At 36.4% G+C, this 15,119-nt stretch overlaps 1 protein-coding gene across 1 annotated transcript in view; it reads right to left on the bottom strand.

Annotated features, from left to right (window-relative positions):
* The window catches only part of DNER (delta/notch like EGF repeat containing), a 74,013-nt gene that overhangs the window by 22,905 nt on the left and 35,989 nt on the right, over nucleotides 1–15,119 (bottom strand). Inside the window, exons 7-8 of the mRNA XM_018074817.2 lie at nucleotides 12,282–12,395; nucleotides 3,561–3,785 (exon numbers count right to left, since the gene is read on the bottom strand). Of these exons, the coding sequence (XP_017930306.1) occupies nucleotides 3,561–3,785; nucleotides 12,282–12,395 (339 nt within the window). The remainder of the gene's footprint in view (nucleotides 1–3,560; nucleotides 3,786–12,281; nucleotides 12,396–15,119) is intronic.

The raw sequence follows: 15,119 nt of genomic DNA, 5'->3' as shown, positions 1-15,119 counted from the left end.
TGTAGTCATTATTTTAAGGGGGTTTTTTTTTAGTAATTGCAGCCTAGGAATCCTCAAATTTAATTGCTCTTATCTGCCTTACACACAATATTATGCAAACTACCAGGAAAGTGTGACTCCTAAATGATGATCTACACAGAATAGACTCCCAATTATCTACTATCCCTTTAACTCATGGGGAAAATCCCTGAAGATAATTGGTTCAAACTCTACTGCTATGACTTAAAAAAAGTCTGTAACAGTATGTTCATAACAATGAAAAGGCATAAAAGAAGGAAACAAATGATCCTGTGCATTCCTATCTTGCTACCTCTTATGTGCAGTTTTTTAATGATCTCCTGAAATAAGATACCCAAGTTTTTAAACTGATAGATTAATGACAAGCTCACATAATTTGGTCTTTAGGTTTCCACCTCTACATGAAGCAAGTGATGCTAGTTTTGAAAGTGAAGTTTACAGCAGCCTATAAAATGTTTGGAAAAGAAGAAATCTTTTTTTAAAACTTCAAACATGGAGCAACACAAAAGAGTTCAACTAAATAAGAGCTGAATGTAACCTCTATGGCTTCTCATCTGGCTAACTTTTAAATGCACAAATATTATTTAAATAAGTTCCCATAACATAGGAGGTCTAGGACTATTTCTAAGTCCTGAGACACACAGAATTAATTTGAACAAACCTAACCATCAACTTCTAATCTAGTTTAGGTGAAAAAGTTAAGAAAAAAAGTTTTTATTTGTCCAAGAATATTTAATTAGCTTTTCATTGTTTGAACCACAAGCAAAGAATGTGCTAAAGAACATTAAAGCTTCCCAGATTTACTTAGAAAGAGAAATGTCTAGTTTTTCCTACCATGGATGACTGGGGAAGGGGCATTTGTGCTGGACAGCTCCCAGTGCTACAGAAATTGGCTCCCTTTTGAGGACATTTAAATTTATTTTTTTTTACACTATTTCAGAAATTCAGGTTTCTGTTTACTTATCTTCCCATCACTTATACAGGTAGAGCATCTCTTCCTGTGTTTTGATTTTTACAATTTAAAGCATTTGAATCCTGACAATTCTTTTCAGAACTTCCTAGACCATAAACAGAACCAGGAATCTTAAAAATGTTCATCATCAGTCTGGTTTTTACAGTCATCTGTGGTTTCAGCCACGTATTAAAAACTGTTTAAAGATCAAGATATATTGATACATTTTGATCACTTTCCTTGTTGTCCAAAATTAGGCAGCTTCTCAACTTGTTTGTTTTTCCAGCATCTGTTGGGATGTTTCTTGGCCACACCCCAATGGCTTGTAACATTCCATAGCTAGAAAACAGTAGTTTTCTGTTATGAATCCAAACAAGTTAACAAAATACTCACCAGCCAAACAAGGAATAGACTGATGCTACCAAATAACTCTCACAGTCCTACCCACTGAGCACTTTTTTCCTGTATTTCTGGATTTTTTTTTCCTAACTTCAAGGTTTTTTCCCTGTTCATTCCCTATGCTGTTTAGTCCTTCAGGGGGGCTGATTGAGGAGAATAATATACAAAATGAAGGAGTAAATATTAAACTATTAAATACTCATTCCTAAAAAGGAATGTAGGAAAAGAGCACTTGGCAATTTCAAATACATTCAAATACATTCAGACATACTTTGTCACACATGGAACCAGTTATATGGTATGAATTCCAGTTTATACTTTTGATAAGACAGGACATGCTGGCTCTATTTAAATATGATTAGGTTTATTGCCCTTCATCTCAATACCTTGTCCTTTTCTCTAAGGATACCTGTATTATGCAAACAAACAGCGAAGGAATTAAACATTTAAAAAAGGAAGACTGAATATTTGTAATGAAAGATTTATCATCTTCAGTTCACAAAATACATAAAACAAACCACGTGTTAGGAAATACACTTATGCACTACATAATGCCATTCTTCTTTTGAGATGGAAACTGCCCACACCATTCACAGAAATATTTGAGTTGAAAACATTTGAGGTCACTTAAACACCTGGACCTATCTTGCCACAAAAATCTACCTACCCTCTGGTTTCTGAAAAGTTGCAAGCATGCAAGCAGAAGAATTGAGGATGCTTCCTGAAAAAAATGCTGTTCATAAAATAGAGACTGCTTTTTTCCTTGTTGATGTCCTGGTTAAATACATTAATATGTTTCAATGATTAAAGCTTTTACATGAGATTCCTATAATCTTGTATGTATAAATTCACAAGTGCTGTCAACAAATTAATTATAAGATAACACTACTGTGGTTTGGTCTGCATTTCACTTTCATATTTTTCTCCTTTATAAAGTATGTAATTTCACTATAAATCTGTCAAATCCAACTACAAATTTTCACTAGCTTCCTCTCAGTTGTGAGTACCTCCAAAAAAACTTTTGATGGCTCCTTGAATGGCTCTTAACAGAAGTTAAATTCTGACACCTTCTAAAAATGCTGCATTAGTAGATTTCATTATAAAATCCCCATATTCACAAATATACACAAATATGAGATTGGCAGGATACCTGCACATCCTGTAACTGAGAAGGCAGAGATGGAGAATTGTGACTGGTTTCCCACATGACATGGAAGAGAAGCAGAGAGAAGGTATTTCTCTGAAAGGAACTTTGCAGAACAACATGTGTGTCACAGTGTTACGTATATATAGACCTACTAACTATCCAGTATCACTCCTTTGTTAATCATTTGTACACTGAAAATTTGTTTTCCCCTTAACTTCTTCAGTTTTCAAGTGTATAGCTTTATAGGAACAGCCTTAAAAATAATATGCCAAAATTATTCAGATTATAACAAAGATTATTGGGTTTCGCTCTGCAAGTCCTTAAGCGGAGGTGGACGTGTAGCACAGGATATCATTATTTCTAACTGCTACTTCAGCTATTAAATATCATTTCTAAAATGTATAAAGGAGCTATGGGAACTCTAATACTCTGTTACATTGGCACAGTGAATTAAAAAAACTCTAGAGCTGTGCAAAATGATCCCCAGGCACCATTCACTGCCAAGCTGAGTTGTCAAACAATTCCCAGCTGAGCCACCTTGCTGTACCCACCTCAGCAGCACCACTGGAACTTCTGAAGAGATACAATTTATGGAAATATGGATGGCAAGACTAAACCCTTCGGAGTAACCAATTTTTTTCCTTCTCTACCTTTGTTCAGCCACCTTGTTTTTTTCTACTCCTTCCCCGATGATCAGTGTCATATTTTCCATTCTCTGCACCAGATTTTGTAATTCCAGTGGCACAGATACCTCACCTTAAAAAGATTTATCCTGCAGACTGTGGTTTTGTAATACAGCTGTAGTGATTAACCAAGCCATATGGATCTCAGTGGGTATTTTCAGTGCTCACTCTGCAAGTTTTGATTTTCCAAATGGAATGTGTAATGTGTAGATTCCTATCATTACTCTAAACAGATAAAACATCTGCTCAATGTGTTTTATAGACTGAAAAAGAAAAAAAAGTAAATAATTTAAAACTATATATGGAAGCCACATATAAAAACAGTGGAAGGTTTACAAAGTGTGTAACTGTTTGTACAAACCAGGGTTACAGAGGCATCTGTAGCTGGTTCCAACACTGCGACAAATGCCATGTGCACATGGATTCAGGGCACAGAAGTCAATTAGCTGAGCACATGTAGGTCCTGTAAATCCAGGACTACAACTGCAGGAGAAGGCAAGTCTGTCTGCATAACAGGTCCCATTGTTCTGGCAGGGAGATGACGCACAAGGGTCTATTTTGTCTTCACAAGAGGTTCCTAAAAACCCTAAAAGAGATAAACGGTTTTGATGAGTAAGCATTTTGGTATGCATACAATTTTAATAACTAAAGCATGTTAGAAGTAAGTCATTGATATATCTATATTCCTTTTCTTAAATTCTGTGAAAACTATGAAAATTAAGAAAACAGAGACTTCCTGGATAATAAACTCTAATTTTGTCCACTAAAGATGCTTCAGGTAAAGATGCTTCATACTATGATATGTTTAAGGCAATGAATTGCAAAAATATTTGCTGAAACTGATAGTGCTTATCTGCCTTCTGAGTGGACCTGAGCGGAAAAGCAGAAGAGATTTTCTAAAGATCAGGAGCTGACTAGCCTGGAGAAGAAAGAAAAGCCAAAACTGACCTTTTTTCATATCTCTCAACATATACATTAATTATAGTAACCTCTTAAACAGAACGTGGGTTTACTTAAGCATCAATAATTTAAATGTTTTTTATAAGAACAATCTTGTCATTAGCAGGAGACACAATAATTTATTGAAGAAGCACCAGACAAAAAACAGACATAAGGAAAAAGATATTCTTGCACGGGAGGCTTTTTAAAATCAGATGTAGGGAAGAACAAATTGCAGTACATTAACTACAGTTTGTGTCTATACATACACACACATATCATATATGTAGTAACACAATGCCTGGTCATTGCAGCCAAAAGCCAATCAGAATAGTACCTTCCCAAATAAAAATCAAACTGTCCTTTCCATTCAGTTCTAATTTTTTTTTGCTGAGTAGTTGGTCCATTTGTACAGACCCATCATTTTTCAGGCTTACAGTTCCCTGGATTATCTTATGCTCTAGAACAGCTATTAACTTTACAATGGAATATTAAACAAAGGGGAGTAACCCACACAGAACATACTACAGGGATCTACTCACACAATTAACGAGACTTAGATTATTGTAACTAAGAAAATATGGGAAGGCCATAACTCCTGTGTGAGTTCCAGACAAAACTAGGATGTTCTTGGCCACTGTTGGCAGCAGGATTTTAGGGGTATCTTCAAAATATTAGCTCCTGGACAAGTGACTTAAAAGGTCATGTTTCCCTCATATGTCCACAAGTCTCACATCAGAGCTATGAAATGAAAAACATGGAAAAAGTAATCTAACTAACAAAAACAAACAAAACAACAACAACAACAAAAAAACAGGAAATTTAAAAAAAAAAAAAAAAGAAAGAAAGAAAAGAAACAACATACAGATTGAAATTTAACAGTTTAGTCATACATAACTCAGCAACAGATCAGGAAAGAAAAGCAAGTCTGGCAGGGCACAGACGAAGAACAGGCGAGGCAAGACCCTTCTGCCCTCTCCAGGCAGGATTTTGCTATCCCATGGCTCTAATTGCTTCATGGGCTTTGTGAGGACCACCTGCTCACCAGTGCTGAACAGACAGAGCTTAAAAACAGATATTGGGAAAAAATCCCCAGGTACTGGAATCCTGTCTCAGAGGTCCCTCCCATAAATAATAACTAAGCATCAGAAACTGCGGAGAACAGAAACCCTGAGATCAAGGATCTAATTCCAGGATCTAATTTGTTTCACTGACAAATTAAAAAAAAAAAAAAAAGCCTGTTATCATAAAATCTTGGTCAGATTTAAAAGAACCTGCAAGAGCTTTTAAGTATTACCAAGAGGAGGTCAGCCAATGAGTCCAGTTAAATCTCTATATTAACTCTGAAACCAGATTGAAAAGGATCAAGGAGATCTGAGGTCACCCAAAGACATTAATGCTGCTTCACTACAACCTTTGCAGTAATCTTCCCCACAAAGAGGAGCTTACTGGCAGATGGCTAATGTTTCAAGTGACAAAGCACTTCAAGAACATATGCAGGTTTAAAATACACCAAAACATGTTGCCCTTGTGCTATCTTTGACTGCACTGTGAAATGTGTTTAGTTGATTCTGGAAGTTTAAATCTTTAGTATGAGTTATATATCTGAAAATGCTCAAAGCAGCAAATCTGGAAATCTATTATTTTGGCATTTCTGAATGTACATTTAAATCCATACCAGTACAACTGTTGAAAATAAATAATGCAAGGAATAATCTTTAAAAATCAAATTCAGAAGTGTATTGATTGAAAACAGAATCAAATATTGGAGGAAAAAAAATCTATATTGTTTACCTGCAGATAATTATCCCCTGAACTGCTCTTCAATCCAACTCTGCACCTAGGTCATTGTTGGTGTAACAGGGACCTGACTGAAATGCAATCACTACTGGTAATTTGAGAGATCTGAATACAAAATATAAAAGGAATAATGCAGAAGGTAAAGCGGAAAGGCAATACTGGAAAATATTTATAATTCTAAAAACCACAATACAGTGTTGGTGCTTACATGGGTCAGGGCTCGTTGTCAAGAAGAATAACAGTATTGAGTCAGGTGACACGCTTTATAAATTGCAACAGACCTCCAGGGCAGTGATTGAAAGCAGATCAGAAAATGTTTTCAGAGACAGAAAAGCTCCCCATAAAAGCCAGATTTCTCATCATGGTGGGATTTTAATTACTTCTCTATTGAAAGCAAAAGAGCCATGTGCAAGGCAAGGAAGTTAAGCATTTTCTGAAGACACTGTAGACCTGTCTTTTATGCAGATTGCAGAAAAACTAACTTGTATGAATGTTGTGTTACACCCAATTCCGAACGTTAGGAAAACGTGAAAAATTAAGTCTATGAATTGCCAGCACTTGGGATTACAAAGCCTTTAACTGTGAAGTACAGGGATAAGGAGTAAAAGAAATACAGGCAATTTATTTTCCCTATAGAAATTTGTCTTGTGAGGAAATAGAAATTGATGATATTTCACCAGAATTCTGTAAAGACAAAAAAGATACTGATCAGATGGATCACGAAGTCATTAAAATGTAGCTGTAAGATTTTGATTGAAAATCACCCTTGCTAAGTCTTTATGGATGAAGATGAATAGAGGCTAAATCCATTCAAGCACTAACTAGAAGTCTATTTAGACTAAGAGCAATTTGGGAAGGTGCCAGGTAAAAACATTAGATTAGCAGAGAGTACCAGAAACTAAACAGCCATAAAAAATTTTAATTAACAACAAAATGTTCTCAGGTAAATTAAACTCTCTTGTGGTAATATGAAGAATTCGGCATTCTAATCACCAGTAACCTTGGGAAATCTTCCATATGCATCAGCTGTGTGACCCACCTTCCCGGAATCCAGATAGTAAATAGGTTTATTCTATCTAAACCTAAAGAAGTTGGAATCACATCTGCAAGATGTACTAGAGGAAAAGGCTTTTACATGAACAATGAAGGACAGAAAAAAGTGAAGACCTTGCAACTTAAAACTATTCTAAATCTAGGCAAATAACTTCTGTTCTCTCAGTTACAATCCATGGTGACAATGTGCATTTTCTAGATGCTATTGCAAGTCAACACGTATGAATCACAACTTAGCATCTTCTATCACTGTCAAACACTTTTTTTTAAACCACAGAATCTGTAATAAGAGCATTCATAAATTTTTTGCTTTCCAGTATTTTCAGAAATAGCTGCAGATATTTCAGGACACTTTTGCTCAGTGTGCTGCCAGCAGTAGTTACCTGCAGCTAGTCAAACTGTCAACAGTAAAATAAAATCAATCCTGAAATGTGAATTTCAAGTAATCTGTATGTTAAACTCTTAATCTCAAGCATTGTTTTCTCTCTGTCTTCTTCTAGGGTATGTCTCTGAAATCGATTATTGCTGAGGATCATTCTTCAAAAATATATTACCTTGAATGAAAATATTTCTGCCCCTTCTGTCAGAGCAGGTGACCTCCACATGCAGCAAGTAGCAACAGCCTAAGAAGCCAAGCCCGTTTTCTGTGGCTGGCCAGCTGAATTCATGCCACTTTAAACAAAGATTAATATCTTCCTATAACACTGGATGCAGTTCATCTTTACTCATTATCAGGACATTAAACTTGCATGGAAGAGAAACAAAAGTTTATCTTTTTAATATAACTGATCTGCACTTTGCTCATCATTCTCTGGTTTTGTTCAAAACCATAGTCCACTACCAATTTATTTTAATATTATCTTATCAGTGAAATTGACAAAAGCTCTCCAAATATTTAAGAAACATAAAACAAATATATACACAACTACCAAGTCTTTTATTCTGTCTAATTTTACAAAATTTGTATGTGGAAGTAACACGTTTCCCCCACACAAAATGAGGCAATTTCCATATAGGTTTTTTTTCATTTTTAACAAAGATTTCCATGAACTTGGTAACTACATAAGCAAGAATAACTAGTTTCTACATTGCTGAAACATGTTTATCAATTTAATAACATTTGACTATTCATTCAATGTAATGACATTTACTTATTCCAAGTAGGGGTTTTTTTATGTTTCCAATATTTTTTTTTATATATTTAATTCCACTTCAGGGTACTTTGGAAATACACATAACTTCTCAGTGACATAAAGAAAATGGAGCAACCAAACTTATAAATTGATAATCAGTACACCAATCAACTCAAATAAAATGTATTAATGCTGCTGTCAGTACAGTAGTATGTTATATATTACAAGAAGGGGAAGAAAATCAGGGGATTTATGAAATCATTCTGAACAGAAATTTCAAATATTCGTATTCAGGTTGACATGTTTACTATGTGTAGGATTTTAGAATATCTAGAAATTCCTTTGCATGAGCATTTGAATGTAATATTTGCTAAATGTATGTTTATTAACATAAAACTTTTGAGAAGACAAAGATCCCCACCCCATTCTAAGCACAAGATCCCAAATATACTTTTCAAATTAGTGTCAAAATTTTAAACAAATTCTTTGGTCCTTAGTATTCCTTAAGCTACTTCTCTATAAATTTGAGTGTAAAATCCAATTTGCTCTTTAGTACAGGTGACTCAACAACTTCAGGTAACAGTTTATTTTCTGACATATTCTGAACATAAAACCTACAATACATCCCACAGAAAACGAAATCTGCAAGCATAATGAGATTTTCTTTACTAAAGGACTCTTAAGGCAGCAAAATTTTCTAAAGAATAATCACGAATTGTTCACATCTGAGATAAGCTGCTTTTTCAGTACCTCAGATCTCACCTTCTGTCAGTTATCACATCCTTCTTTCATGAACCAGAGATCTCATTTGTAAAAGAAATGCACAATCTCGAGATCATTCCTCATTGTTTCCATCTCATTCCTTTATCTGCCATCTTCTTCTTTTCCCTTTGTGATACTTTCCATATTTTCTTATCCTTTTCTGCCTAACCACATTATATCTCCAGTCTGTAGTTCTTACACATACATACGCTCCTTGGCCACCTTTCTACAGAGTGCTGAATTAGCACTACATAAAGAAAAGCCTTTTCTCAACAAGCAATTACTATTAAGCACAGCAGGAGAATAGCAGCAGTGCAAGAGACCTTCAATTAGAAAACTAGGGCGTTGGTAGGGGGGTTTTAATGGAAAATTTGAAGACATGCTAAAAATAGCAAAGGTACAAGTTTCTGCTTCTGCAATTTTCAATTAACTATCCTTTGTTGTATTTACAAAAATTACCCATTTTCTTCAAAACCCAAACAAAAGCTCTCAAAATACACCTCTGTGAGAGGATAACACCTGAAAAAAAGGAAGAAGGATCAAGGGACAGCCAGTAGTAAATGTAGGTAATATATTTTGCTACATCAACTCTGTCCTTGCACAAAATATGTGAATTCTTGAGCTCACTGGCATTAGTAGACCTCCCAGAACAAAATGGAAAAGCAACACCTTTTTACTTAATATGCCCAGTAGGCCACTCCAGAGCAATAGCCCAGGCCCTGCAGACAGGCTGTGTCTGCACCAACACTTCCCTCTTCGTGGTGATGACATAGGTGGGAAGCACAGCTGTGTGACTTCATGGGAAGCATTCACTCTTGGAACCAACTGCAATTATTAGGGAGAATCTTTGGGATTGCTGTTGAGTTATCGCAGGCTGACACAAGAAGAGCATCATGCAAACAAGATGTCATTTGTTCCCACAAACCTAAGAATGATTTTTTCATGTCCAAGGAACCAAGAATCAGACACTGAGCACATAAAACTATTCTTCCTAAGGGAAATAATCCTGGAGAGTCCAGAAGGTGATTCCTGAAACACTCTATCCCCTCCAGAGGCTTTCTCTACACTGGTAAATAAAGCACATCAATGCACAGAACCTGATTTCAACAGGAGTTATAAGTGTATTTCGGTAAAAGTTTTGGAAATTATACTGGGAGACTAGAACTGGTAACTCTACACAGGAAGTTTCAGGAAGATGGCTGAAAAAACATTTGCCTATCAACAAAGCCTAGGAGCAGAGAGGTACTTTTTGAAGATGTTAAGGAATTGTTTCAGCTCTTTCTTTCCTCTGGAAGGGTCAAAAATCACACTGTGTCTTTAAGGAAAGTGCAGAAACCATTGAAAACCTCAAGGTTCCTGGCAGAACAGGGTCACAGGCTTGTAACACATAATAAGAACAGAAGTACCAACAAACAAAAAGACCACACTACTGAAAAAATTATACCACTGTGCCCCGAAGGAAAAAGAGCAAAGCATGCAGCCTGAACATTAAGATAGTACAATAATTGCCAAAATAAGCCTACTTAAAGCAGAGCACTCAAGAGAAACAATTGGAAACTCATCAATCACAAATATGGATCAGTGGAAAAGAAAGGAGCAGAAGATAAATATTCAAGGAGCAAAGCAGGTGACGAGGTTGAGGAATCAAATAGCTTAACACAGAGAGAGCCAAACACGAGCAAACAGAGAAAAGGAACGCAAGTGACTTGGTTCTTCTGCAGCAAAAAAGCTGCTACCAGTGGGAATGCTGCACATCAAGCACTGGCACATCAAGTAACCTCTCCATCAGTGTCCTGGGGGCAGGAGGTTTTCCTCCCCTGTGCTCCAGGTCTCCCCCACAGCACAGAGGCCCAGCACGGGGCCCTTGGCACAGCCAGCAGGTGCATTTACAGGAGCAGCATTGCCACCAGCAGTGCCAGGGCCGGCGGGCCAAGCGGAGCTGGCAGCCTCCCCACTCCCCTGACAGACTAATTGCCCCTGGCACGAGCTCCCTAAGCCAGAGAGCAGCCACAGCCCCCCACAGTGACTGAGGCACAAGTGCTATTTAGCAGGCGCTGGGAGCAGGGCAGTGCATCCCAGTCACAGCCCCACGGCATAGGATGGGGAACGTGGCCATCCAGGGATCTCAGCCCCCCAGTAACCCCAACCCATGGCCAGCATCACAAATGGTGATAGGAGAGAAGTCAAGACATGGTCAGCACATTCACTCATCGCTCAGCAGCAGCAAGCAACTGAAGTATGCCACACACAGAAACAAATAGGGCTGATTTAAAGCAACCAAAAATCCCAATAGCTTTTCTTCCTGACATTTATAATTCGAAAGATCATTTCCTGCACAGCATCCTTAAAGGTTCTTGAACAGATCTCCTATGGAAAATGCAAGCACATTATTCACCAAGCCTAACACCTAATATTTTTCTTGCTGAATTCTGCTACTAGTTATAACAGAAACAATTTTCGAAATTCTACCAAATACAAGATCTGCACTGCTGTTAAGGTGTCAGTGTGTTTCAACACAGCTGTTAAGTGCTAAAGCATGACACTTGAGAAAAGCAAGGAATCAGTCTAAAGAAATCACAAATAATCTTCATTATTAAGCAAGCAGATGTTACTGGAGAAGTTATCAAAGACTTGCACCCCTAGAGCAAGCATAAGGTGCTGGCAGAACAAAAACATCCACAGATCAAGTAAGGACAGAAATATAATTAATTCAAAGCTCTAATCTTAATTATAAATAACTAGTAGAAGGCTTCATAATTGAAAGCTTCCACTCATGATAATTTTTTAATACGCAGTTTAGACATCTGTCATTGCAGTCAGCTCAGGTTACAAAAGCATACACCGGCATTGGGGTGTCCTCGTTTCACACAGTTATATTTACAGAGTTTATCAGTGACACTCAATGAAAGGAATATGTCCAAACTGGAAGGAGAAGGAATTAAAATATTGGGGGATTGAAATAATTCCTTTAGTTCTGAGTTATTACTCTTACACACATTTTAGCCAGCTGGCCCATATGCAGAAATGTGCAAATGCTACAAGGGAGGCATCTTTTTCTCACACATTTAGTGGGCAATATAAAAATAAGATCACATCCTAGATCTCCTCAAATTCACCTTTCTCACAGTGCTGGAGCCTGATTTCTATTGTAGAATGAAAGAACATTTCTGCACCACATATACGCTGAAACACTCAGCCCCTGCCACACTTCCTATCCTATTGCTGACTATACAAGCATTTCTCATCTGGATATTTTTTTCTGCTTACAATTATGGGCTAAGGCACAATTTAAAAACTATTTTAATACATGTATCAATATAACTGAAAATTTAGACTGAGCACACACCACAAAACACCAGTTTGTATGAGGTACTAAAGAGGTGCTTGCTGTTTACCTTCTGGGCACTGACAAGTGAATCCATGGATGTTGGATGAGCAGGTACCTCCATTTTGGCATGGCTGCTGGATGCAATGATCAATCTCTGACTGGCACAGCTCTCCAGTGTAACCTACAAAACACACACAATATTCAGAAAACAGAGCAAAAGTGAGGGTTTACCACAAAATGTATTACTAGTCATCCAAACGGTAACAATACTTTTCTTCACTAAAATTAACCAAAAAAGCAATAGAATACAGGACAGTCTTCTAATTCTTTATAAAAATGAGATTTCTAAGTAAAATGTATTCTTCACTGGAGAAACATAAATAAGTAGTACAAATCTGGAGGTTATATCAACTGTATTTTAATTAGAGCAATATTCTGACAGCACTAATACAATGAAGGTAGTCAATAATCTTTATCAAGACTTTAAACAGAACTTGACACTATGAATTATTTGTGCATATGCTGAATGACTGTCATTTGCTCCTACTTCTGGGCTTCAAAAAGAGTGTTTATTTTAAGTGGGAGCTGTGAAGAGTTGCTCAGCACAGTTGCAAACTCCTCCAAATAAGCTCCTATAAGTTCACAAGCTACAGATTGTGTGTACTGTACTATTTGACCATAAGTCTGCCTTGCTCCATATGTCTGATGTCTGTAACACATCCCCAGCAAATGAACAAACTTAAAAATACAGCCTAAATTATTATACACTCCAAACTTTAATTCCTTAACAAATACCACACATTCCCCTTTTCTAATTTTTATTTACCTCCAAGAAACTCTCTTGAATGCATGACCGAAGAAGAAACTAAATGCTACACACAGACATTATTTTTTTTAAAGGAATCCTACATAAAATTGTAGATATCTTCAATAACAAGCACATTTAGCTCAAGATCTGATGTTAAAGACTAGTAAGCTATGACCAGGTGACACTGTTAGTACACTGCTAGAAAGAGGTATAGAAGACAAGGACCCCAAGGTGAGAAAGAGGACATGCCTGGACTAGGATTTTGCTGATGCAGGGGGAAAAAGGAAAGAGAAGGGAAACCAAAACAAACAATGGGGGGGAATATTTTTTTTTAATAATTATTTTTAATACAATCAAAATTTAACTTTATGTGTCTTTTGGGCAGGTTAATACTCATACCTGTTCAAACCTATTGGTATCACCACAAAATAGCTGTCAACACAGACTGTTATATTTGGAGTTACTAGAGCACTGCTACAGAAATCTTCCAGTTTTATATGCTATAGAGAGCTGAATTATAAACCCATTCTCTGCAATGCAAAACCTGAAAAAAGTTGAAAGAAAAAACCCGAAAGAAGCTCCATTGTATGTTGTCATATGATTCTATGAAATCACCTAAACTGGAGAGAAATAATGAGGCTGAAAGCCCGAACTCTGGTCTCATAAGGCAGGTCCTCTGGACCAGGTTGAGGCATTTGGAGGGCACTTTCCAGCTTCACTCTGGAAAACTAGTGATTTTCTGCAATTTCAATTGATCTCCAACACTGAAGTACTACAGAAGACTACATCCACGGATTGCTTTCATCTGTAGGCTTCATAGTTTTCAAAGTTTTCACATTCAGCTGATTATTTTTGTCAATCATAACACAGTATTGGATATGCTTAACTCATTTAAATTTTTTTCCATCTTTGAATGTTACCAAGCTTGTGAAGGTTAAAAATTACCCTGGAATATGGGTATCCAAAAGAACATGGCACAGAAAGGCAGCACAGACTGTGCTGCTCTGAAGCTTCCTACAAGAATCTGACTTCCTGTGATTGCCACTACAGCTGGCAGGAAAACTCATCAGACATAATATTTTATGACAGATTTGCAAAAAGAAAGATGTCCTATCTTATCATTACCTATGGGGCACGTTTTGTCCATCTGAAAGACAATATGATTCAGGAATATCATAGCAAATATGTCACAAGGGCTAGAAATGCAGAGGTGCTGAGCAATCACCAGGGGGGGACGGGGGGGAAGGCAGTTTTCTAGTGAGATACACATAAAGAATCCTTACACCTCTGATTTTCTGCTGATATTTAACTTCATAACATTTCCTTCCATTAGAATTTGGGAAAAATCATATTCACATACAAATGTTTCTGAAACTTGCATATGGAGATATATATGATCATTAAACAATTATCTACCATTTTCTTTAATATTTTTCTGTATGAAATGATTTATTTTTTTTTTAGAAATCCCATGTTAAATGAAAACAGTTAGTTTTCCTGACTATTTTTTGATGTGTGGATGCAAAGTTTGGTGGAAAAAATAATTATGCATAGAAACACAAAACACTGACGTCAACAGTGATTGAGCCATCTGAATAACATTAGACACTTGCTATTAAAAAAACAGGAAGATTTATTTTACAAAACTTAAAATATAAACATAATCATAATGTGTGAAGGTCACAGAATACTGAGATCATCAATTCCAACCTTCAACAACACACACTAAACCACACCACGAAGTATATTTATGTTACTCTGCAAAACTTAATTGTACAACCTGAAAATATGAAGATATCCAAGTGGAAACACCTTAGGCTTTAGAACTAAAACATCAGAATTATCATAAATATTCCACTTTTTTTTTTCTTACGCACCTACAACCAATAATTTTGAAGTATTTGAAAAATATTTTCCATTAAAATTATATTCCAATAAAAATTTTGACTTCATGGAATTCAGGTAGGGTATTTTAGAATCACTATTGCATGTCTTCTGAGGTAGGGAATTTGAAAATAGATATTTAACCTAACAGTACTTGATGTAAAACAATTTCCAGAGCAATTATTTCAATAAAAGCAAACAAATGGCTTTGAA

The sequence above is a fragment of the Manacus vitellinus genome, unplaced genomic scaffold (assembly GCF_001715985.3).
Source record: "Manacus vitellinus isolate BGI_N305 unplaced genomic scaffold, ASM171598v3 scaffold_29_pilon, whole genome shotgun sequence".
Classification (NCBI taxonomy): Eukaryota; Metazoa; Chordata; class Aves; order Passeriformes; family Pipridae; genus Manacus; species Manacus vitellinus.
This window is presented reverse-complemented; position numbering and strand designations above follow the sequence as displayed.